Source organism: Nicotiana tomentosiformis, chromosome 3, assembly GCF_000390325.3.
Source record: "Nicotiana tomentosiformis chromosome 3, ASM39032v3, whole genome shotgun sequence".
In the NCBI taxonomy this organism is placed as follows: Eukaryota; Viridiplantae; Streptophyta; class Magnoliopsida; order Solanales; family Solanaceae; genus Nicotiana; species Nicotiana tomentosiformis.
The window spans coordinates 115,282,954-115,309,693 of NC_090814.1; the positions used below are offsets into that span (position 1 = coordinate 115,282,954).

The window sequence follows — 26,740 nt, forward strand, 5'->3', positions numbered from 1 at the left end:
GGAAGGTTTCTATATGATGAAGTGTTTACCCTATTAGTGGTTCGGGAGTTATGATGGAATTCTTGTACTCCTGTGCATTGGCGTGGTTAAGTGCACTAAGTAGCATGGGATTCGAAAGTTGAGGATTTAAGATTTCGGTTCGGTGTTGACATGATGTCATGAGCTCAGATGAGCAGGAAAGGGATTTAGATGTTTAAAGTAAGATGTTATTATTTTTGGCATTATCTAAGGTCGATGTCAGGTATAAGAGACCTTGTGTATTGATTTGTGGATTCTTGATTTGCTTTACAATATTAGTGTAACCGGTAGCATGGATGTGCAGCCTTGTTACCTGGTGCGAAAGGTCGTGGGAGCGTGTCTCACGAAAAGATTGTGTAAGAGTGACATGTAGTCACTTGATTGAGTGAAGATTGAAACCAAGTATGAAGATTGTGGTAATATCGCTGATTTGAGAATTTATGCCTGGAGGGTGCTCGGTTTGTTTGGTTGTCGACTGTGGAAGTATTGTTCCTGTTATGATGGCTATTCTTGTATGTTATGGTAAAAAGGGTTATTATGGATACTTGAAAGGTTATTAGCCTAGTACGATGCGATCAGAATCGGATTGAGGTCTATGGATGGATTTGAATATGGATATGGGCTCTATATCAGGTTGGATGCGTTCATTTCAGTATAACCGCTCCCTATGGAGGAGTATTCAGACATTGGATGTCATTTCGTCATCGTTTATTTCATGTAATACTATATTGTGCTGTGTGAGTTGCGAAACGGCTTGATAAATTTCTTATGTGTTGAGGTTCCGCATAGCGATGGTGTTATGTGAGCAGGATGGCTCTCGAGATTCAGATCATATATCGCACCTTAGTTGTGCTTGAGTTTCGCAACGTATGGCGCTGTCGGTCCTTCCAGAGATGATATTATGCACTGAGCGTGCTTGTGTCCGATATTCGGATATTTTGTAAGTAATGAGCATTCTAGCTCGGTAAGTATTTTCTTATAGATTCTTTTTGTGCGAAACGGGTTGCACGCCTCCACGGGTATCATATGTGGATCGGGTTGAATGCCGCAACAGTGTGATGTCGAGTACAATCACCTATATTCTATTTTGTGTGTTTTGTGTCCCGTTTTCTGAGGAAGGTTCATGACACCTTTTCAGTTGTTTAATTAGTCACGTGGGTTGAGTAATCCTTTCCATAGTCTGTTTTCCTTATGTATCGCAATCGAGTCCGTAGCTTATTAGCTCATGGTGGCGTCATATGAGACTTTTTGTCATGCCTGAGGTGGCTTATTGCCTGGGCAACTTATACTAAGTGAGACGAGGTTATTGGATCCGGGATCAGTGCGATCAGATTATATGAAGTATAATAAAGAGCAAATACCATTATTTGGTCCATAATGAGGCAATGGTTCTTGTCAGAAAGAGAAACTCAATACACGACACTCGGGATCGGGCCGTACGTCCTCGACAGAAATCGTGCTTAATAATAATAATCACACGATACCTTAATAGTTTATTTCAGCTTGTGAAGCTAATTGATAAATTGAAAATCTTTGGAATTTAATGAATTATTATTCCTTCTTGTTAAGAATTATACTTATTCCTGTAAATGAGACTAATTGATAAATTTGGAAATTTATTTGAATTGAAGGAATTTAGTTAATAGATTGGAAATTGTTGCATTTGAAAGATTTTTATTATTTCTGCTAATTGAATAAAATTATTGTTAACTCTGTGAATCATGCTGATTTGAATAATTATAATTTATTTCAATTATTATTATTGACCCATAGTGAGTGTCAAAGTCGGCTATCTCGTCTCTACCACTTCGAGATTAGGCTTGATACTTACTGGGTACACGTTGTTTTTGTACTCATACTTCACTTGCTGCATATTTTATTGTGCATGTACATATATGTATAGAGGTCTTGTGGGCGCAGAGGTGTGGTTAGTAATTGTGGGGACATAGGTGAGCTGCATTCTATATTACGATCCGCAGCTAACAAAGTCTCCTTCAGAGTTATTATATTTTCCTGTCTAATTTGTATTCTGGACAAATACTGTATTTTATTTTTAATTTTCTAGTAAATTCTCATGCACTTGTGATACTGGGTTTTGGGATTTAGTTGCTAAAAATATTTATCATTTACTCTATGAGTTTTATATTTACTATTTCATTGAAGAAATTTTTATTTCAAAAATAGTAAAATAGGTAATTAAGTTAATTGATTATGGTTGGCTTGCCTGACAGTGGTGTCCGGCGCCATCACAGCTTTTTTGAATTTTGGGTCATGACAGATGCCTCCTACGGAATCGAAATAATATTTTTATGTCATGCATTACTTGAAAATGTCACATCAAGAGGCATGATACTATTAGCAATAATAACAAGTGGTGTACCAGCAATAATTTTATTACGAGGCCACACACTTTAGATTTGATATACCTCTTAAAATAACTAAAATAACCATCACAAATATATCAAAGCAGAGCAACAATGCTAAATTTATAAGGAAAACAAAATTGATAATATTGGATGAAGCGTTTATGACTAAATGTCAAACGATCGAAACAATTGCTTGGAATTCTAGAGATATATTGGATATCAATGAATCATTTGGTGGAAAATTAATTGTTTGGGAGGTGATTTCACCAGTAGTTCCAAAATCGATGAAAGCAGAGACCGTAAAAGCTAGCTTGCCAAAATTATACTTATGGCCTCAAATGAAAAAGATTCAATTGATAATGAAGTAAGAACAAATCCAATATTCAGTGACTTCTTTCTTCGTGACCGAAACAAAGAAGAGTATCCAATAAAAGATGATTTGGTTATTCTAGAACACTTATCAAACCCAATGGTAATAATAGTGCATTTAACAAGGAAAATAATTACATCATTAGATTAAAACGTAATTTGCAAATTGCATGATAGAAATTAAAAGCTATCTTAACTAGCCGATAAATATGTTGATCAACTAAATAAAAGGTTGATAGCAAATTTTATGGTAAAAAATAAAATATTTTCAGTTTTTGACTCAGGAGAAGATGATACCAATAATAATTTCAAAAAAAAAAAAAATACTTAAATACTTTAACACTAAATGGGCTTCTACCATACAGGTTTATGTCACGACCCAAAATCTCACATGTCGTGATGGCACCTATCTCAATAATAGGCAAGCCGACAACCTCAATAAAATACAATATCTTTTAAGTTTGAAAATATAATACTTGAATTCAATAAAAAGCCTTACAATTACAGATACAAAATACTCCCAAAACTAGGGGTCACTGAGTACATGAGCATCTAAATGAATACGAGCTACACCTCGACCTCAAATGGGAAAAATTGGTGCGTGAGTTGGTCCTGTCAGCTAAGCTATGTCTGGAATCTGCTCCTGAGCTGGAGCAATTGGTGGTGGTGCTCCAACTGCTGTACGAGCTACACCTCGACCTCTACCTCGGCCCCGGCCTCTACCACGACCCTAGCCTCTCGCAGCCCTAACTGGTGGCACTGGTGGCACTGGGGCTGACCGTTCGTTCCGGTAGTACGTGTCCTCACCATGTGTGAGAGAATAGAATAACAGAAATTTAGTTTTCGGAATCAACAAATTCGCACGATAGAATATAAGAAAGTAAAAATTTTCTAAGGGTTCGGTAGCCTCTCGAAGACAAGTACAGACGTCTCCGTACCGATCCGCAAGACCTTACTAAACCTGCTCATGACTCGTGAGACCTATGTAACCTAGGCTCTGATACCAACTTATCACGACCCAAAATCTCACATGTCGTGATGGCGCCTATATTAATACTAGGCAAGCCGACAACCTAAATAAAACACAATATCTTTTAAGTTTGAAAACTTAATACTTGAATTCAATAGAAAGCCTCACAATTACAGATACAAAATACTCTCAAAACCAGGTGTCAGTGAGTACATGAGCATCTAAATGAATACAAAGTCCGACTGATAAAAATACTGTCCGAAAGTATGGAACAATACAATAACTGAAAGAAAGAAAGTCAAGGTCAGCGGACACCAGGCAGCTACCTTGATAGTCTCCAATTGATAGCACTCTGAAATCTAGCAGTCGTCGTGTCCGAAAGCACCTGGATCTACACACGAGGTGCAAAGTGTAGTATGAGTACAACCAACTGAATAAGTAACAAGACTAACCTTTGGGCTGAAAGTAACGACGAGCTACGCAGGTACAGTCCAGTATATAAAAAATGGTACAGAAATGTACGAATGCTTTCAAGTTCAACAATTAAACTCAATACAAGTAAGATATATCAATACTGCATGATATGAGGGATATGACATCTCAGTGGAAAACCTCGTGTACTTCTGATCACTAATCGCTCGGTCACTCAATACTTTTTATGGCCAATCTAGCCCAGGGATATTCCATCCCGTATATATATATATATATATATATATATATATATATATATATATATATATCCCCTAAAGGCCAATCAGACAGTCAGTTACTCAGTACCGTATAAGGCCAATCCAACCCTTGGGTAATTTATCCCCAAATATAAATGTTTCGGACAAGATCCATGTCCAGGAAAAATCATCACACTTATAAATAAGTAAGGAAAGTCCATGCCTTAGGAAGTCCATCCCGTATATATAAATCATCTACGCTCACTATGGGGGTGCAGACTCTGGAGGAGCTCCTTCAGCCCAAGCATGATATAAGCCTACATGACCTGCTGCAGGCGGGCAACCCTGATCCATATAATAATAAATCCTATAAGGCCTACTGTAGGCGGGCAATCCCGTTCTATATAATAATAATATATATAAAGCCAATATCTCCTACTGCAGGCGGGCAGTCCCGATTCCACAAATATCCTCACAGTGGATGAACATGACTGAGTATGAAATATATATATTTTTTAAAATAATTAAATTCAACAGCAACACAACCTTAGGGGTCCCAAAATATCGGCACGTAGCCTAAACATGATCTTTAATAAGAGTCTCAGCTCAATTTCGTAACATGTGGAGAATATTCGGATAATAACATGATTCTTTAAATTTACAACTTCACATAATTTATTTAAGTCACAATTTCTATGGTGCACGCCCACACGCTCATCACTTAGGATGTGCGTCACTTTCTAACAATTTATATATCACCAAATTCGGGGATTCATACTCTCAGAACCAAGTTTAGAAGTGTTACTTACCTCAAACCGTGTAATTCTTTACTCCGCTATGCCTTTGCCTCACGAATTGGTCTCCTAAAGCCTCGTATCTAGTCATAATTAATTCGATTCAGTCAATACAAATGATTGGAATTAATTCCTTATGAAAATACTAATTTTCCAACAAAATCCAAAATTTAATTCAAAAATCGCCCGTGGGGACCACATCTTGGAACCCCGACAAAAGTTACAAAATATGAACGCTCGTGCAACCACGAGTCTAACCATATAAATTTTACCAAATTCCGACATCAACTCGACCTCCAAATAATCAAATCTTATTTCCAAATTTTTAGGTTTCAAATTCCTGATTTACACCTCTAAAACACGTAATCTAGTCGGATTATTCGATGATAATTCAATATTATAGAGTAGAAATGATTACAAGTGGCTTACCTCAAGTTTTCCGTGAATTCTCTATGAAAATCTCCCCCAAAACCGTGCTTGAAGGTCCAAAAATGGCAAAACTCGGGACCCCTTCGAAATGTATATTGTCCAAGGGTTCCGCACCTGTGACTCACTTAGCCGCTTTTGCGGTATCGCAGGTGCGAGAAACCAACCTTTTCTACGACTGCCCCCGCTTCTGTGAAAAATGTCCGCTTCTGTGGTTTTGCCCAGCCTCCCTTGCCTCAGCATCTGCGACCATGGTGTCGCTTCTGCGGACTCGCTTCTGCGAGATTCTGTCCTCTTTTGTAGACTTCCCGCTTCTGCGATTCCAGGCTCACTTCCGCGAGCTCGCACCTATGAGCCACATTCCGCAGGTGCGATTGCATCAGAAGACAAAAATTTCGAGATTTCTTCCAAGTCCAAAATTTAGTCCGTTAACCATCCAAAACTCACATGAGGCCCCCGGGACCTCAACCAAATATACCAACAAATCCTAAAATATCATACGAACTTAATCGAATCCTCAAATCATATCAAACAACACTAAAACCACGAATCATACCCAAATTCAAGCTTAAGGAAACTAAGAAATTCCAACTTTTACATTCGATGCCGAAACCTATCAAATCAAGTCCGATTGACCTCAAATTTTGCACACAAGTCATAAATAACATAACAGACCTATTCCAATTTCCAGAATCGGATTTCGACTCCGATATCAAAAATTTAACCCCCCAGTCAAACTTTCAAACTTAAATTTCTATTTTAGGCATTTCAAATCTAATTTAACTACGGACTTCCATATAATTTTTCGGACACACTCCTAAGTCTAAAATCACCATACAGAGTTATTGAAAATATCAAAACTCTATTCTAGGGTCGTTTATATATAAGTCAACATCCGATCAACCTTTTCAACTTAAGTTTTAAACCTTGGAACTAAGTGTTCCAATTTATTCCAAAACCTCACCGGACCCGAACCAATCACTCCTGCAAGTCACATAACAATTGTAAAGCATAATTTGAGCAGTAATTGGGAGAACAAGGTTGTAATACTCAAAACGACCAGCCGGGTCGTTACAGTTTATTGTCAAGTTTATTATTTCTTACGTATGTTAGTCTCACTGTATATATAACAGAATAAGTTAAATTGATCTTCCATTATATATAGGTTGATTTTGAAGAAAAATATGCATGTCATGCTACTGAAAAACTTAGATCCGCCGACTAGCTTATGTAATAGCACACAGATGGTATATACAAGTTTTGACAATAACGCCATACATGCAAACATGATGATGCTGGTCTTATGCTTCTAAGTATATTTTTATCTCTGAATTCAACTTTCGTTATCTTTCGAAACTAAAGAATATCCTTTTAAGTTTGTATGGAAATAATTTTCAGTATGTTTATGCGTTGCAATTATATATAATAAATAAAGCACAAGGACAAAAATCTTAAATATTAGACTATATTTACCGTGGTAAGTTTTTTTGCACGAACAACTATATGTTGTACTTTCAAGAGGGATATCAATATCGGCAACAAGAGTTTTGCTTATGGCAGAGCAACCAAAGCATTAGAAGTAAATATACACACACAAAAAACATCATCTACAAAGAAGTGTTCGGTAAGATACCATCACATTAAATATTTTTAAACTATAATACGTAATTATCTAACTAATATGCCTAAATTGATCATTTGTGTAAGTTCTAATGATGTCCTTTCTTTTTGAATTCCCGTATTATGCTAATGTAATAATATTTATCGGTATTTAGATAATTATTGTATTATTATACATAAAATTTCTCTCATTAATTATATTTTATCTTTCCTTCATATAAATAAATATTCAAACTATCACGTGTCATTATTAACGTGCAACGCACGTTCATAGATACTAGTAAATAGTTATATACATGTCAAGCTTTAAGAATACTAAATGTTTATCAATACAATGTTAAATATAAAGTAATACAAATAGATCTAAAATAGTCCAATCAAATGAGAAATAATTTATAAAAAAATGAGAATGAAAAGATAAGATAAGATAAAATAATTTAATATAATTTGGTAACTTAAAAGTTGAGGAAACTAGTGTTTTTTATGTTATGATCTATAAATCACTCATTAGAAATCTCAAGGATTAACATCACATTCCTAAGAAAAGTCCTTTATAGTTAGATTAAGCACGATGATAGGATTATTGATTATAACACACGTCATTTTGATTTGTATATAAACGATGAGATCACTAGCAGGCAAATGAACATATCGAAAACGACATCAATAAATAGCTTTAATAAGCAATGTTTCATGTAGACACTAAATATTTCCCATGTTCATTTTTCTTTTTCTTTTTTTGTTGTGAAATTGCTATGCACATTATCATCGAGATGTGTGATAGGATAGTCTAAGATCTATTTATTCTTAATCAAAGATCTTGATTACAGTTTTAGATATGGAAAACATTTTGATTGGAAGTTTTTACCACTTTTAGTGAGCCTACTGCATAGCATGAATGATTAAAGCGAACGAAAGAAAATAATATGCCTATATTGGGATTTGGAAATTCAAAGGTTGGCGAGGCCACTGTGATAACCGATATCCAAGCATTATATTTGGCAAGAATAAAAATTATATAATTGGTTCACCAAACAAAGAGACGTCAGAAAAGGAAGAGGAAATTATATTCCTTTCATAAATAACTAAAAAGGTGTGCTAAGCTACTTAGCTATCATAACACCCCCCACCCCCCACCCACCAACCAGGATGCCATTTTCAAAGTTGCTATCCTTTAATTTTCTTATATAAAAAGTAAAATTTTAACGTATGTAGCGTCTTCAAATTCTTCATATAATTCCAACCGTTATTTAATACTATTAAAAGTCAATATAAAATTTATGCAAATGTTCATTATGCAAGCTCCGAAAAAATCAAACTTAAATCATATACATTGAAGAAATGGAGTACTATATTAAACTATTTTCGTAAAATAAAAAAATACGAATAACGTAAGAAGAATAGCTAAAAGAAAGTCGGAGTAATTATAATCTGGACTCTTACAATATTATCCCGTTCATACTCAGCTTGTTAATTACGTTAATTGAAGTCCGAAAAGTCCCTCGCATTGGGAAAAGCTGAGATAGCAAACGCCTTTCACACTAATTAGATGCTCAAATAGTAATACTTCACGATACCACAGGGCATAATTAATCGATGAAACCCTAATTCACAAGTAGTCACTAATTAAAGTGAATTCATTTGGTTTTTAGACTAAAGGGTTTGTTGCTGATGATCCATAACCATTCATTAATCCAGTCCAAGATCCTAGCCCGCCAACACTAGAATAATAGCCAAATGACTCTTTTCCAGTATCAGAGCAGCCTTGGACTTGGTCATGCCATTCCAATGACAAAATCTTGGGATTTGGCTTCACGTCAACTGCATTAATAATCTGTTCCTCATGTTGATTATTTTCATAATTAGGCAGCATTAGCCTCTGATGATGATGAGAAGAATCCATTACGGTTATTCCAAAATTGTTCCCAGCATCCATAGTCGTCATTCCAAATGCAAAATTTGGTGCAATAATATTTCCGTGACTATTAATTTCATGACCAAATCCAGTAGGACTACTAATCATTCCAACATTGCCATTCCCAAGAAAATCTTGGTTTCTAGAAGTAGTACACCCCACTAAAGCTTCGTACTTGCTTTCCATAAAATCAATTGCGGTTGGATTTTCAAGCATGAAATTATTACCTTGACCAAAGTTGTTACTACTCATGAAGTGATGATGAGAAAAGGGCGGCATTTGATCTGGGAATGAAAGCTGAAGATCAGTAGGGTTATTATTACTAATAGATGAATTTTGGTTATTAGCTGTTTCAATATTGGATTTTTTGGAGGAGACTTTTTTGTTTTTGCGACAACCACCACCAACAGGGATGTTTCTTAAAGTACCACCTTTAGTCCAGTACCTACGGCAAGTCTTGCAAAAGTAGCGAGGCTGAGAAAGGCTGTAATTGTTGTAGTAACAGAATTTGGTGTGGGTAGAGTCGCAGCGAGGGCATTTGATAGAATAGTCGTGTGGGGGTCTTAGTCTTCTTTCTACTATTAATGGCCTTGAGCATGTGAGAATGTCCTCTGATATTGGCAATGAAGAAGAATCTATACCTGCTGCACCCTCCTCGTGAATTGTGCCCTGACAGTATGCATGTAAAAGAAGTAAAGCAGTCAGACTATCAGATCTACTAACATTCTTTTGTTGTCTATTTAAAAAATGCACTAATTAGCTATACTACAATGCTAGAGTCTTGTGTATTTCCCAAGAAACTACAGGGAATGTCTGCAGAATGATATGTTGATTGTTTAGGACTTGACTGGTAGTGGTAGCTACTATTCTTTCACATAAAATCTAGTCAGTGTCGATGATTTTTTTTTCTTTCAATTTTTATTTCTGAAGTTATGCACTTGTACTAATGCCATAAAAAGCTAGAATAATGCAAATTTTTGGCTTCTCCATTTTCAGTTTCTATCTGGTATATCTTTCTCATTTTGGATCGATGTTCAAATTAAGACTAAAGACACTAGAGGCAAGTGCGAATACAGAGTTTCACATTCTTTTTGCACTGCAAAAGTGCTAGTCTATAGACTTTGAAGAAAATAGTGTAAAAGTGTGAAGACAATGAAATTTATAATATGTGCTGCCGTACTGCTGGTAAGAGACATGGAAGGTATAGAGTATATAAAACATTTAAGAAAATATATTATGCATGGCATTCAAAATTCAGACCTGTAACCAGTCAGAGGAATCCATGCAAACTTGTAGAGAAGAAATCCCCATTAATTAGTTACTGTGGCACACTCTTTTCAACTGCAGTACACCATTGCCTCAGTACCTTCTTCCCTGAGAAATTTTGTAGTTATGTGACTCCGTGAACTCTCTAAATATTCTTATTACTAGTAGATAGAGGGGAGGAGGAAGACATTAGTATTAACTGATAAATCCAAAGGGATAGTGAGATAGAAGATTGATATGCTTTGTGGGTGTATGATATGCAGTTGAATGGAAATGGGTGCTGAGCATGTAAATAAGAAGGAAGAAAAAGGCAGCCGTGGGGCCTGGTGTGTAAGAAATATTTTACTTTTTTAGGTCAAAGAAATATAACTATAAGTAAATCTACTTAATATATGAAATTTATATTAAAGAACAGATATGTTATCTATTGTAATATGACATTTATATTTTAAAAAAGTTATGTTATCTATCGAAATTTATGAGAACTTATTTATTTGGGCGTAAAATTTAAAAAAGAATAAAAGACTTTTGAATTTTGTGATACAAATTATAGTAAGTATTATTTTTAAACTTAGAGAGAGATTATCTTTTATAACAAATTAACGAGGAAAAAGTTTCAGTAGAAAGTAAATTTAAGTAATACTTTTAATATATGACTAATGTCCTAATTAATATACATAGTTGAAACTCTCACAATAGCTCAACCATGACCCACAGTAGCTCAGCTTGACTGCAATGGTTGGGGCTGGACGGCTGCGATATTCAGTTGTGGGAATGTGAACCGATGATTCTGATACGATTCTTTACGTCAGAGATAACAGCGTCGAATTCAGAGTAGTCTATGTCTGACGTGACAACTACTTAGTGAGAATATTTGGGTCGTCGATAAAGCACTAGGTGGGCCCAATTAGTAGGAGCCTGGGGCACAACAAATGAGCTGATAAACCGAAAGAGCACTCCATTTGTGGACCCGATTAGACTGTGGGGTCCAGTGGAAGGACATTATGAACCCCTCTTCTTCGCTTCTTACAAGCAAGGTATAAATTCTCCTATGACGTGGCTACTCTTCTGCTGACCATGTGTAGTCTCATTAGATCTATATTTGGGTAAATTAAACTATCTTCGTCAAAATATGTGAACGATATTACCGGCGGACTTATGATATATCCGGGGGCGGCCCAACCTCGTCGGAGGTCTAAAGCAAAATCTTAATAAGAGGCCTTAATATATATATATAATGAACATTATTTTTTAAAAAATTAGACAAGTGAGGATGTATAATTAAAAAAAAATGAGAACTTAGTTTTATAAAATACAGAAAATTAAATGAATTTAACGTTGATTGCATCACAACTGAAATGGGAGAATCCAGAAAACATAAGTGACTCCTTTTTTTTAGTAAGTCCCTTTTTATATTTGGTAACAATTCAACTTTAGATTTTTTTTTTACCATTATTGAGATGATTTCTAGCCCAAAAACTTCTATGATTTATTTAAGATTACAAGTTTCAAAAGTTTTTCTTTATTTCATAAAATCCATGTCCAGTCAAATACTTTTATATAAATTGGGACGGAGAGAGTATAATTTATGTAAGAAAAATAAATAATAAGTTAGATTATTAGAAATAGTTACGTGACCAACTAATGAATAGAGAAATATAATTAAGTAATAAAGTAAAATAAGATTGACAGAAAATTATTTTAGTTATATTAATTAGAGGAAGAAATCGAATTATTAAAAATTAATATGACAATAAAGAAATAAATTTATCAATAATAAAAGATAATTATATAAATAATATACTACTATATATAAAGAATACTAATAATTTTGGGGCCTTTAAATTTTTGGGGCCTAAAGCAAGTGTTTCACTTGCTGCTTTAGGGTTGGGCCGCCCCTGGATATACCGAGAGGGCTGTCACCCGTAAAGTTTGATAAATTATATATATATATATATATATATATATATATATATATATATATATATAAAAGAAAGTGATATATTAGTAGTGAGCACCCTAAACACGAGCAAATTTTGATTGAATTCAAAAGTATTTCTCTAATATTCAAATTTTAGGTTCGCCTCTCGATATTAAATTAGTGGCAAGTCGGTTAACATATGCTATAACAATAGTATATCTCTACGGACTATTTTCAAGTTGAAACTAGATATAGACAAGAAAATTTAACCCAAATAGTCGTTCACCTAATCTCTTAAACTTAAAATAGTCGACGGATATATATTATATATATATATATATATATATATATATATATATATATATATATATATATATATATATATATATATATATATAAAATTAATGTATAATTTATGTATATCGGCTAAAAAAAGTAAACATTAAATCTGAAAGACTATTTGTGTAACAATCCTTATAGACAATAATCTGAAGATAAAATGAAGTCAAAGAATAGCTATTGTCGTACATATCAACTTAACATTTTGTTATTTTCAACGTCAATGTTATAAAGAAAATAAACATAGAAGGACAAGATAAATAAGCTCGAATTCACCATAATTGTTGTATTAGGGAACCATTGAAACATTCAGAATCTAAGTGGGAGAGACCAACGAATCCTACGCAGGTAGGCAAAATTAACAAGGGTCTTTGGTAATTGAGAAAGCAAATGAAACAAAGTGATTTTTTTAATTAGTTATATATGCATGGACGAAATAACTTTTATTGTATATTTTGCTTGTTAGCGATCGTTATATCATATGAATAGTTGTTAACAGCTTGTTTCAGCTTGTTTGGATGGTTGTTACATGTTGTGTTGTATCATATTGATACTTTAAATACAATGTTTATGTGATTGTTACTTAAATTTTATTATTTCGTATCGTTATATCCGTCGTTACGTAACGGTGAAAAGTGTCACTTTATGGAACGACCGATTTGGTGTGACCGCGTCGTTTCCTAATTTTTTTCATCTCATCTTGCCCTTCCTTATTATTAAATAATCATATTTTATCTTTTACCCTACCTTCTTATATAACAATTTTATCTCGTACCTTACTTTTTCTTTATAATATTGCAAGTTTATTCTTCATGACATTATGAAACGACGACAAACAATATAATTTACTCAAATATTGAATACATCAAAACGATACAGTACAATACAATACAAAATTATACTATACATTATGTAAATAGGATATTGAATGATTGTTTTCTCCAATACTATTATACACATTAGTTTAAATTTAAGTAAATCAAACTACAGTACCTATAACCATAGCCTACATAGGTGTAGTTTAACAACTAAAGCCTAAATACTAAAGTTACTTGATTGAAAAACTTGGGAAAATAAGTGTATAACTGATATAGGGCCAGAATGCACTTTATCCCTGGGACATTAGTAGGAATAAAAATTTGGAAACAGGAGTGGTTGAAAAGCTAAGCCATTTATTCATCTTTTTAAATTAATTATTTACCGGAGGAAAAAGAGGAATATATCAATATAACTTTCTTCTTCTGCCGAATAACAAAAAGAGAGAAAAAACATCATTTTCCTCAACTTGAAAAATATTATTTTCTTTTGTTTAACCTTTCTCATGCTTTTCGCTGGATAGCATTCATCATAACTTTGTATTAAAAGGAAAAAGAAAAATGAAAGAGAAATCGATAAGATACGGTCAAATTCTTAGAAGGGTTTTCTCACTTTACTGATCAAATTTCCCTTAAGTTTTGGAAGGAAAAAGTAAAAGAAAATCCAGCATTATAAAACACGAGGTGGGTCGCTAAAACCCTACTGCCTAAGCAGAGAGGACCAAAGGTAAAACTTAAAAAGGATAAATTAGCCATCGCTAGATAACGTCAGAGACACGCCTCGAATGCTTAACAAGGTTCAAAGTACAAAAGGAAATCATCATAAAGTTGATTAAAAAAGGGAGGGGGGGGGGGGGGAATGGCTGTGCAAAACTGACAGTTTTTGGTAACGACAATGATCTTTTATTTTCAATATCAATCATTGGATTCAAATTGCTATCCCATTCCCCGAGGAAATATCGAAAATAGAAGCGACCGCGAAAACAAATAATCATATAGTAGCATTCATGATTCTAATTTCATGAATTACTAACCAGTGACTACTGACTAGGACCATTTATTTTCTGAATTCAGACCCAATCATTAATTTAGTTAATGACTTTTTTTTCTGCTTCTTTTCGCAAAATTTTCTTTCCCTTGTTTTCTCCAAAGTGCGCAAGAACAAGAAGAAACAAAACAAAATCATGTACTCTTGATTGTTGAAGCATTTCACATATATAAGATGGGAGTTTACATAGGACCCCTAGTTGTCTACCCTTGATTGTTATCCCAAAACATTAATGTAAAGGATAATAGGCAACACCCAAGATTTCATCTCCCATGGTAATAGCCATTGATGTATATGGTCGAAATAGATTCCGACCTTCGTACGTCTGATCGAGTTCGAAAGATAAGCGATCGAAGTGAGACTTCGAGATGGGTTCCGAAGATGGTACAAACAAGCTTCGAACCCGAGGGGCCGATCAATGTCGAGTTCGATATCATTATCAAGCTCGAATCCAAATCGAACTATGATGCAAAGTAAAGCTATCAAGTTTATGATCCAGAGACCGACCAACATTGACTCTGAATCAATTCAAGAGTCCGAGTCAGAATCGAGCTTAAGCCAAGATCGAGAGCTCGAGTCTGGATCGAGCTCAAGCCAAAATCGAGAGCTCGGGTCAATATCGAGCTCACAGACAAAAGTCGTTGCAATCCCACTAGAGGAGAGAATCTTGGCAGAAATTGTGAAAAAGTTGATTTATCATGGACTTCCCACTAAGTATTTTTAATTATATTTAAAGTAAGATCCCTCTACTATAAAGGTAGAGGGTTATCATTTCTGTAATGGGTAGTTTTCGGATAGAGCTCACATTGTAATTCAAGTACCATATCCTCTTATATTCAAAAGTTACTCTTTTAAGTCTAAAAAAACTGATCCATCTTACTTAGTCCTAAAAATAATCTTCTTTACAACTTTATTTATTTTACATTCTCTGCGGTCCATATTTGATATTTTCTTTTATCCTTACGATTTGTATTAAGCTATATCACATATCCTTAGAACTACATATAAATTCAACTCTATCTATTTTTTGGGTAAACAGTTTGGCGCCCACCGTGAGGCTAAGGATAACAGGAGTTATTTGATACGAATCTGAAAAAATACGCCATTGTGTTTTGCGCTTATTTCCAAAAATATCTTGAATTTCGGATTAGCTACGACTAACCACCAATCAAATGGCTTCACCAATCGACAATGGAGCTGGCCTTCAAGACGAAACAACAACTTGACACCCAGTACTGAAAAACCACTTGTAAACGCCGTTGGCGCTCGAATCGGAGCGCCAATAGATATTAATTCGCATATAGCCATTGAGGCGAACCTACATGCTGAACCTGAGAATAACATCCATGGTGGTACTCGGTCTGCAGCTCGAGATACCCATAACGCCGAGGAAAACGATGTTAGCTTGCGTATGATTTTTGAAATGTTGCAAGCCCAACAAGCAGCAATAGCTCAGTTGCAGAGCCAAACTCAGCTACAGAGCAGGCCAGAGCCCAGTCCTCCTCGAGAAATCACCCACATAACGGGGCCAGCCATAGTGAAGTCAAATGAGCAAGAATCGGGGACTACTCCCGAAATTGCTAAATTGCTCGAGGAACTCACAAAGTGAGTCGAAACTAACGATAAAAAAGTAGAAACTTATAACTCTAGGGCCGATCAGATCCCGGGAGCTCCACCAATGAGAAAAGGGTTGGATTCGAAAAAATTCGTGCAAAAACCTTTTCCCTTGAGTACAGTCCCGAAACCAATCCCCAAAAAATTTCGTATGCCTGAAATTCCCAAATATAACGGAACGACCGATCCCAACGAGCACGTCACTTCTTACACATGTGCCATCAAGGGCAATGATTTAGAAGACGATGAAATCAAATCTGTGTTGTTGAAAAAATTCGGAGAGACCCTCTCGAAGGGAGCAATGATTTGGTATCACAACCTACTACCAAATTCCATCGACTCGTTCGCCATGTTAGCAGATTCTTTTGTGAAAGCACATGCCGGCGCCATAAAAGTCACAACAAGGAAATCAGACCTCTTCAAGGTAAGACAAAAGGATAACGAGATGCTGAGGGAGTTCGTATCTCATTTTCAAATGGAACGAATGGACTTACCACCAGTCACGTACGATTGGGTTATTCAGGCTTTCACTCAAGGTTTGAACGAATGAAGTTCGACGGCTTCACAGCGATTAAAGCATAACCTGATCGAATACCCAGCCATCACGTGGGCCGACGTGCATAATCGGTACCAATCAAAAATTAGGGTCGAAGATGATCAATTGGGGTCTGAACCCGCTGTTCGAAGGGATACTAATCGAGAACGAGGTCCGATCGGGGATCGATACCAACCGTACAATGGAAGCCACAGAGTCAGTGAATCGAGACATAACCTTGGGCAAAATAATAAAAGAAGTGATCGAGGTCAAGGGTCCCGGGGGCTAATGAACAGAAGTAGGTTCGATAGGCCTGCCGGATCTAAGGAAGCACCTCGACTATCGGAATATAACTTCAGCATTGATGCATCTGCCATCATTTCGGCTATCGGACGCATCAAAGATACTAAATGGTCTCGACCCATGCAGACCGATCCTGCCCAGAGGAATCCCAATCAAATGTACGAATATCATGGCACCCATGGCCACAGAACGGAAGATTGCAGGCAACTAAGAGAGGAAGTAGCCCGGTTATTCAACAAAGAGCACCTTCGAGAATTGTTTAGCAATAAGGAGAAGAACCATTTTAAAAATAGGGATTTTGGCAAGCAAATCAAACAAGAAGAACCACAACACGTCATTCACATGATCATCGGCGATGCCAATATCCCCCAGGGACCAGTGCTTAAATGCACTAAGACATCGATTGTGAGAGAAAAATGATCTTGAACTCAAGATTACACACCCATAGGAACTTTGTCCTTCAATGATGAAGATGCAGAAGGAATCATACAACCTCATAACGATGCACTGGTAATATTCGTACTCATGAATAAAACTAAAGTTAAGCGTGTGTTGATTGATCCAGGTAGCTCGGCCAACATCATCAGCTTGAAGGTCGTAGAACAGCTCGGCTTGGAGGACCAGATCGTACCCGCAACCCTGGTTGTAAATGAATTCAATATGGCATGTGAAACCACCAAAGGTGAGATAATTCTACCAATAAACGTGGCCGGAACCATCCAGGAAATGAAGTTCCACGTGATCGAAGGCGACATGAGATACAATGCCCTTTTCGGGAGGCCATGGATCCACAACATGAGAGCTGAACCTTCGACCCTACACTAGATCCTCAAATTCCCAACATCGAGAGGGGTCGAAACAGTGTACGGAGAACAACCAGCCGCAAGAGAAATGTTCGTCGTCGAGGAAGGGAAACCAATAAAGGGATCGGGCTCAAAAGGGGAACGAGATACCAAATAGCAATCATAGACATCGGATTTGACCCAACCAGATAACCAGAAGATCGAAGAAGATGATGATCATAGGATCCCTCGATCCTTCGTGATTCCCGATGACTCCGACACCACCAAATCAACGATTGAGGAACTGGAGCAAGTCACACTAATCGAGCACTGGCCCGAACGGAAGGTATACCTAGGAACGGGGTTGAGCCCCGAAATCAGGAAGAAACTTATTCAATTTCTTATCGATAACATTAATTGCTTTGCCTGGTTCTATTTAGATATAATAGGGATCCCACCGAAAATAACGACGCATCGGCTAAGCTTGGACCCTAGGTTCAGACCGGTGAAGCAAAAGAGAAGACCCCAGTCCGAGGAAAAGCACGCATTCATAAAGAACGAGGTAACCAAACTTCTCAATATAGGGTCCATTCGGGAGGTGAAATATCCTGAATGGTTAGCCAATGTAGTTGTAGTGCCTAAGAAAGAGAACAAACTTAGAATGTGCGTGGACTATAAGGATTTGAACAAAGGATGCCCCAAAGATTCCTTTCCGCTGCCCAACATCAATCGCATGATCGACGCCACGGTCGGACACGAGATCCTCACTTTTCTTGATGCCTATTCCGGGTATAATCAAATCCAGATGAACCCGGAGGACCAGGAAAAAACTTTATTTATCACCAAATATAGAACATATTGTTATAATACAATGCCCTTCGGGATAAAAAAATGCAGGGGCTACTTACCAACGCCTAGTAAATAAAATGTTTAAAGAACAAATAGGTAAATCAATGGAAGTTTATATTGATGACATGCTAGTTAAGTCCCTACGCGCAGAGGACCATTTGACTCATTTACAGGAAACGTTCGAGATTTTAAGGAAATACAACATGAAACTCAACCCCAAAAAATGTGCTTTCGGGGTCGGTTCAGGCAAGTTCCTCGGCTTTATGGTGTCAAATCGGGGAATTGAGATTAACCCCGAAAAAATCAAGGCCATCGAAGACATCACCATTGTGGACAGCGTGAAAGCTGTACAAAGGCTAACGGGACGGATTGCAACTTTAGGCCGATTCATTTCGAGATCATCAGATCGAAGTCACAAATTTTTTTCTCTACTCAAAAAGAAGAACGATTTCTTTTAGACCCCGGAATGCCAACATGAATTAGAGGAACTAAAATGATATCTATCGAGCCCACCACTACTCCACATTCCAAAAACAGACGAAAAACTTTGCTTGTACTTGGTGGTATCGAAAATCGCAGTAAGTGGTGTCCTAGTTCGAGAAAAGTAAGGTACGCAATCTCCAGTTTATTATATAAGTCGAACCTTCGGTGAAGCAGAAACTAGATATCCGCACCTAAAAAAATTGGCACCTGCACTGATAAGCGCCTCTAGAAAGTTAAGACCGTACTTTCAATGTCACCCCATATGCGTATTAACCACTTACCCGCTTCGTAATATTTTGCACAAGCCCGAGCTATCAGGCCTATTGGCCAAATGGGTCATCGAACTCAGTGGGTACGATATCGAATATCAACCCCGTACGGCCATCAAGCCTCATATTTTAGTAGACTTCATGGCCGATTTCATGCCAACCCTCGTAACCGAAGTCGAAAAAGAACTCCTATTGAAATCGGGTACGTCATCGTGGGTATGGACCCTTTTTACGGATGAGGCTTCGAATGTGAAGGGGTACGGGCTAGGCATAGTTTTAAAGTCACCCACGGGCAACACTATTAGGCAATCTATTAAAACTACCAGGTTGACTAACAACGAGGCTGAGTATGAGACCATGATTGCAGGTCTCGAGCTAGCTAAAAACTTGGGAGCAGAAGTCATTGAAGCCAAATGTGACTCTTTGCTGGTGGTAAGTCAAGTAAACAAAACCTTCGAAGTTCGAGAAGAAAGAATACAAAGGTATTTGGACAAACTACATGTCACTTTGCACCATTTCAAACAATGGACTTTACAGCATATTTCACGAGAGCAAAACAGTGAGGCTGATGCACTTGCGAATTTGGGTTCATCGGTCGAGGAAGGTGACTTGAGCTCGGGGAGTTTTGTTCAACTCTCGAGATCCGTGATCGAAGAAGGTCATGTCGAGATAAATTCTACGAGCTTAACCTGGATTGGAGAAATAAGTATATTGAATACTTAAAGAACGGAAAGCTCCCATCGGACCCTAAAGATTGAAGGGCCCTACGGACTAAAGCTGTTCGATTCACGTTGGCTTCATATGGAATGCTATACCAAAGGACATTCAATGGACCATTGGCAGTATGCTTGGGTCCAGGAGATACCGATTACATCCTACGTGAGGTGCACGAGGGCACTTGTGAGAATCACTCCGGTGCAGATCCACTAGTCCGAAAAATAATTAGGACAGGGTATTATTGGATCGATATGGGCAAAGATGCAAAGGAATTTGTTCGAAAATGTGACAAATGTCAAAGGTTTGCACCAATGATCCATCAACCGAGGGAGCAACTTCACTCAGTCCTATCCCCATGGCCATTCATGAAATGGGGAATGGATATCGTCGGCCCTCTGCCATCGACCTCAGGTAAAGCTAAATTCATTTTATTTATGATTGAATATTTCTCTAAATGGGTAGAAGCACTGGAGTTCGAGAAAGTAAGAGAGAGAGAGAGGTTATAGACTTTATCTGGGATCATATCGTATGTCGATTCGGGATACCCGCCGAAATAGTGTGTGACAATGGGAAACAATTTGTTGGCAACAAAGTGATGAAATTCTTCGAAGATCACAAAATAAGAAGGATATTATCAACACCACATCACCCTAGTGGGAACGGACAAACTGAATCAACGAACAAAACTATCATTCAAAACCTAAAGAAGAGGCTAAACGACGCTAAAGGAAAATGGAGAGAAATTCTACCCGAAGTCCTTTGGGCATATCGAACAACGTCAAAATCTAGTACAGAGGCAACCCCGTTCTCCTTAGTATATGGGTCCAAAGCCTTGATACCCGTCGAAGTCGGCGAACCCAGTGCCAGATTTCAATACAAAACAGAACTGCAAAATAACGAGGCTATGAACACTAGCCTCAAATTATCGGACGAAAAAGGAGAAGCTGCTCTCGTCCAATTGGTCGCCCAAAAGCAACGAATCGAAAGATACTATAATCGAAGAACCAAGCTCCGCCATTTCAAGCCCGGGGACTTAGTGCTAAGAAAAGTCATCCTCAATACCCGAAACCCGAACGAAGGAAAGCTAGGACCGAACTGGGAAAGACCATATCAGGTTCTCAAGAACGTCGGAAAGGGATCATACAAGCTCGGCATTATAAACGGCAAACAACTAGTAAGCAATTGGAATGTTTCACATCTAAAACGATACTACTGCTAAGGTACGACCCTCCCATATTAATTTACATTTCAAAACTAACCCCTGCAGAAGTCCAATCAGGAGCTAAGATAGATCCTTCAATACGAAGCCCTAGGTCTGAAAGCACGCGTTGCACTCTTTTTCCCTTAAACCGGTTTTATCCCAAATGGTTTTTTCGACAAATTTTTTAATGAGGCAACCAATGATCGTGCTGAACTTACAACAATATCTGAGGCCTCTTTACAATTGACCTCGAATATTGGGGGGCATTAGCCCTCCCCGCTTTATCAAGTTCTGATGCAAGAAAGTTATTTCGCAACAACGGGGTTCCAATAGGAAAAGTTGTAAGAGCCAAATGGTCAAAACGAACCATGCTCATGTAGTTGGCCCGAACCCAGATGCGAAACATGAACACATGTATAATGACTTGCAAAGAAAGTTCTCCTATTTACCGATATCTTATATCTAAGAAAAATTCCTCTATTTGGAGATTTATTATGCAAACAGAATTAAGATAAACTCGACCACTACGCCTACGGGATACATCACTTCGAGTTCGAATCATTCACTCGACTAAGCCTACTGGCTACTTTTATTTCGAGTTCGAGCAAACACTCACTCGACCATTACGCCTACGGGTTACATTACTTCGAGTTCGAATCATTCACTCGACTAAGCCTACGGGCTACTTTTATTTCGAGTTCGAGCAAACACTCACTCGACCATTACGCCTACGGGCTACATTACTTCGAGTTCGAATCATTCACTCGACGACTAAGCCTACGGGCTACTTTTATTTCGAGTTCGAGCAAACACTCACTCGACCATTACGCCTACGGGCTACATTACTTCGAGTTCGAATCATTCACTCGACGACTAAGCGTACGGGCTACTTTTATTTCGAGTTCGAGTAAACACTCACTCGACCATTACACCCACGGGCTACATTACTTCGAGTTCGAATCATTCACTTGACTAAGCCTACGGGCTACTTTTATTTCGAGTTCGAGCAAACACTCATTCATTACGCCTACGGGCTACATTACTTCGAGTTCGAATCATTCACTCGACTAAGCCTACGAGCTACTTTTATTTCGAGTTTGAGCAAACACTCACTCGACTATTATGCCTACGGGCTACATTACTTCGAGTTTGAATCATTCACTCGACGACTAAGCCTACGGGCTACTTTTATTTCGAGTTCGAGCAAACACTCACTCGATCATTAAGCCTACAGGCTACATTACTTCGAGTTCGAATTATTCACTCGACTAAGCCTACGGGCTACTTTTATTTCGAGTTCGAGCAAACACTCACTCGACCATTATGCCTACGGGCTATATTACTTTGAGTTCGAATCATTCACTCGACGACTAAGCCTACGAGCTACTTTTATTTAGAGTTCAAGCAAACACTCACTCGACCATTACGCCTACGGGCTACATTACTTCGAGTTCGAATCATTCACTTGACTAAGCCTACGTGCTACTTTTATTTCGAGTTCGAGCAAGCACTCACTCTACCATTACACCTACAGGCTACATTTCTTCAAGCTCGAATCAATAAGCCTAAGGGCTACATCACTTCAAGTTTGAGTAAGCGCTCCCTCGGTTATAGAGGCTACGAAGTCCAAATTTGATTAAGTTGTTTATATCCTTGTGAAAATATTCATAAGGTGTGAATAAAGTCTTCACAAGACAGGAAACAAAACAGAAGCAAGTCGGCAAAAAAAAGGGATATTTTTATATACAAAATTGTTTACATGATTGATTACAACATAAATATTAAGGACTAAGCTTCCTGATCATCCCCAGGAGCGGTCTCTTCTCTATCGGGCTCCCCCCCCCCCCCCTTTTCGAATCCGCTCATACTCCCATCGTCATCATCATTGTCATCATCTTCATCATTGGAAACCAAGGCTTCAGCATCGGCTTCGAGTTCTTTGGCCCTTTTTATCTCTTCAGCGAGGTCGAAACCACGAGCATGGATCTCCTCAAGGGTTTCCCTCAGAGATCGGCACTTAGCAAGTTCAGCGACCCAATGTGCTCGAGTATCGGCGGTCTCGGCTGCCTCTCTTGCTTGGATCTGGGCAGCTTCAACATCGGCCCAATAGACGTCCACGAGTGCATCCGCATCGGCCTTTGCCTTTTCGGCATCAGATTTGGCCTTAGCAACTACAGAGGCCAACCGAGCCTCGAGCTCCTCTATTCTTCTTGCTTGAACCATGCCTTTTTCCTTTATTCTCTAAAGTTGGGTTTCGGCTGATGATAACTGGGCTCGAGCAGTTTCTTTCTCTGCAGCAAAGCGGTCCATACCTTCTTTCCACTGCAAAGACTCCGCTTTTATCACGTCGACCTCCTCACTAAGTTTGCCAATCATCTCATTTTTTTGCTGCAACGGTGAGACCGAAAAATTAGCCATCATTCCAGTATCAAGCCCATAGGCTTTTAAAAGTATCATTACCTGCTCAGACAGATCGGTCTGATCTCGGTAAGCCTTGGCCAACTCAGCTCGGAGGTATTTTATTTCCTCTTCCCTTTGCCCTAAGAGAAGTTTTAGGGAGTTCCTCTCCTCAGTAACCCGTTGAAGGTCGGCCTCGTATCGACGCAGCTCGTTTTGGGACCAAGAACATGCTTCTAGATGAACTTCTGCTGCCTACAAAAAAACAAGAAACGAAGTTAGAAACGAAAAGTAAACATAAAGGCAGTACCGACAAAATAATTTTAAGACTTACCTTATTCAAAGCCTGCTGCACCCCGTGAAAAAGATCTGATTCATCACTAGTACCGGCAATGTCCTCGATACCGATAAACAGGTCACGAAAGGGATCCTCTCCATTATGAGGCCTGTCTAGATCGAGGGCCCCCAAAGCTTGGGCTTCCCGAATCACCCCTGCAGAAAAAGCGGGGAAGGTGGGCGAATCTTCGATTGCTGCTGCCCCAAATGAATCACTTGGAGCATTCTCTTCGGTTCGAAGAGATTCAAGAGGGGCCCCTTCAGACATATCCCCCATCTGTTGGCTCCAATGGGATGCGTCTTCGATCTTCAATAATTCAGGGATTCAGCCCGAATCTTTCTCCGGTATATCCTCAGTTCGAGGCGGAGCCTCATGAAGCATCATCGATCTAGCTGCCGATGGGGCATCAGTGGTTCTCTTCATTCGGGCCGCCAGCGCGGACCCATCATTTTCTTCTTCTTCTTCTTCTTCTTCTTCTTCTTCTTCTTCTTCTTCTTCTTCTTCTTCTTCTTCATCTTCATCCCTTAGACGCAGAACTGATTCCACGGTCAAAGGAATGGCATTCTTGTTCGGCTTACGAGCCGTCCTCTTCTTCAGTTTTGGATCTTCGGTAACAGAGGCTCTTTTCCTTTTATTTTCCTTCACCGTCTTTGGGACGGAGGCCAAAGTTTCTTCCTCGTTGGACAAGGGCCTCAAAACCGCATCTTTGCCCAAACCGGCATACGTAAAATTTTATTAAAATATTTGGAAAGCATCTCATTCGAATTATCAAAGAGTACGAGAAAGGGGCTTACCATAATTTTTGGCCTCCCGCCGACCCTTTGACAAATCACGCCATGAGCGCTCGGCGTATGTGGAGGTCGAAACAAGAGCTCATACCCAATTCTTGAGATTGGAACTGCTTCGGGCATCCAGGGAACTGCTGCATCACAAAAAGAAGAGTATCGATGAGAAAATAAATGAAAGAACAAAATAGAAGTGAGTAACAGCAGGATCACACTTACGTTTCATATTTCACTCCTCGGGAAAGGGCATCTTTTCGGTCGGAATCAGGTCCGAAGTCCTCACTCGAACAAACCTGCCCATCCAGCCCCGATCCCTGTCCTCATCAATGCTCGAGAACAAAGCCTTGGTAGCCCGACACTGAAGTTTTATTAACCCTCCTCGAAAAAGTCGAGGACGGTACAATCGAATAAGATGGTTGAGGGTGAATGAAATCCCCTCAATTTTGTTCACAAAGTATCGGATCAAGATAACGATCTGCCAAAAAGAAGGATGGACCTAGCCTAAGGTTATTTGGTATTGACGACAGAAGTCAGTAATAACGAAATCGAGGGGACCTAACGTGAAAGGGTAAGTATACACATTCAAAAACCCTTTCACGTAAGTGATGATATCTTCGTCAAAAGTAGGAATTATTATTTCTTTTTTATCCCAATTGCAATCTTTCTTTAGCTGTTTGAGGTGTTTCTCGGTTATCGAACACATGTACCTCGATACTGGCTCATATCGGCCAGGGACCGATGACCTTTATCGACCTTAAAATCATAAGTAAGAACACACGCCCCGAGAACGCACTCTTCAGGCCGTGGTTCTGCCGGTGTCTCATCTGCGGCACACTGTGAAGATGAAACCTTCTCTTTCTGAGGAATGGTTTGTGATGTTTTTGCCATTTTCGAATTCAAAGGTGAGGAATAGAAGAAAGTGACGAAGATTTGGTAAATATGAAGAGGGGATTTTTGCAAAGAGAAATCACAGATTTGCGGGCAAGTCAGAGAATACGAAAAGGAACTTGGGAAATTTGGAAGATTGGAGATGTAAAAGTGGTAAATGATGAAAGGAAGGGTTATTTATAGGTTTAAGCGATGGCGGTTCAGTATCAGCGGTGGCCGACCACCATCTGACATGCATTAAATGCCTTGAAGGACTAAATCTACGGGACATCTATCACGTGCGCATGATCGAGCCCGATGGAAACGTCAGTTTATAATCCGATCGAGCCGTTCAAAAAATTATATCGTTTCTCACCACATTCTTCCTGAGAAACGAGGGGACTATCTGTATACGGTCAAAATAAATTCCGGCCTTCGTATGTTTGATCGAGTTCGAAAGATAAGCGATCGAAGTGAGACTTCGAAATGGGATCCGAAGATGGTACAAACAAGCTTCGAACCCAAGGGGCCGAGAGTTCGATATCATTATCAAGCTCGAATCCAAATCGAACTATGATGTAAAGTAAAGCTATCAAGCTTATGATCCAGAGACCGACCAACATTGACTCTGAATCAATTCAAGGGTCCGAGTCAGAATCGAGCTTAAGCCAAGATCGAGAGCTCGAGTCTGGATCGAGCTCAAGCCAAGATCGAGAGCTCGGGTCAAGATCGAGCTCACAGACAAAAGCCGTTGCAATCCCACTAGAGGAGAGAATCTTGGCAGGAATTGTGGAAAAACTGATTTATCATGGACTTTCCACTGAGTATTTTTAATTATATTTAAAGTTAGATCCCTCTACTATAAAGGTGGAGGGTTATCATTTCTTTAATGGGCAGTTTTCGGATAGAGCTCACATTGTAATTCAAGTACCATATCCTCTTATATTCAAGAGTTACTCTTTTAAGTCTAAAAAAGCTGATTCATCGTGCTTAGTCCTAAAAATCGTCTTCTTTATAACTTTGTTTATTTTACATTCTCTGCAGTCCATATTTGATATTTTCTTTT

At 38.3% G+C, this 26,740-nt stretch overlaps 2 protein-coding genes across 2 annotated transcripts; both read right to left on the reverse strand.

The window, feature by feature from the left end:
• Positions 1–8,636: 8,636 nt before the first annotated feature.
• Positions 8,637–10,677, reverse strand: LOC104101492 (dof zinc finger protein DOF5.6-like). The gene is made up of 2 exons (XM_009608946.4): positions 10,407–10,677; positions 8,637–9,815 (listed from the first exon to the last, which is right to left on the reverse strand). The coding sequence occupies exons 1-2, from the start codon at positions 10,455–10,457 to the stop codon at positions 8,880–8,882; spliced, it is 987 nt and encodes a 328-aa protein (XP_009607241.1). The 5' UTR covers positions 10,458–10,677; the 3' UTR covers positions 8,637–8,879.
• Positions 10,678–23,076: 12,399 nt separating this feature from the next.
• On the reverse strand, positions 23,077–23,511 carry LOC138908370 (uncharacterized). Its single transcript, XM_070199032.1, has one exon. It carries the CDS (start codon positions 23,509–23,511, stop codon positions 23,077–23,079), a length of 435 nt encoding a protein of 144 aa, XP_070055133.1.
• Positions 23,512–26,740: the final 3,229 nt, after the last annotated feature.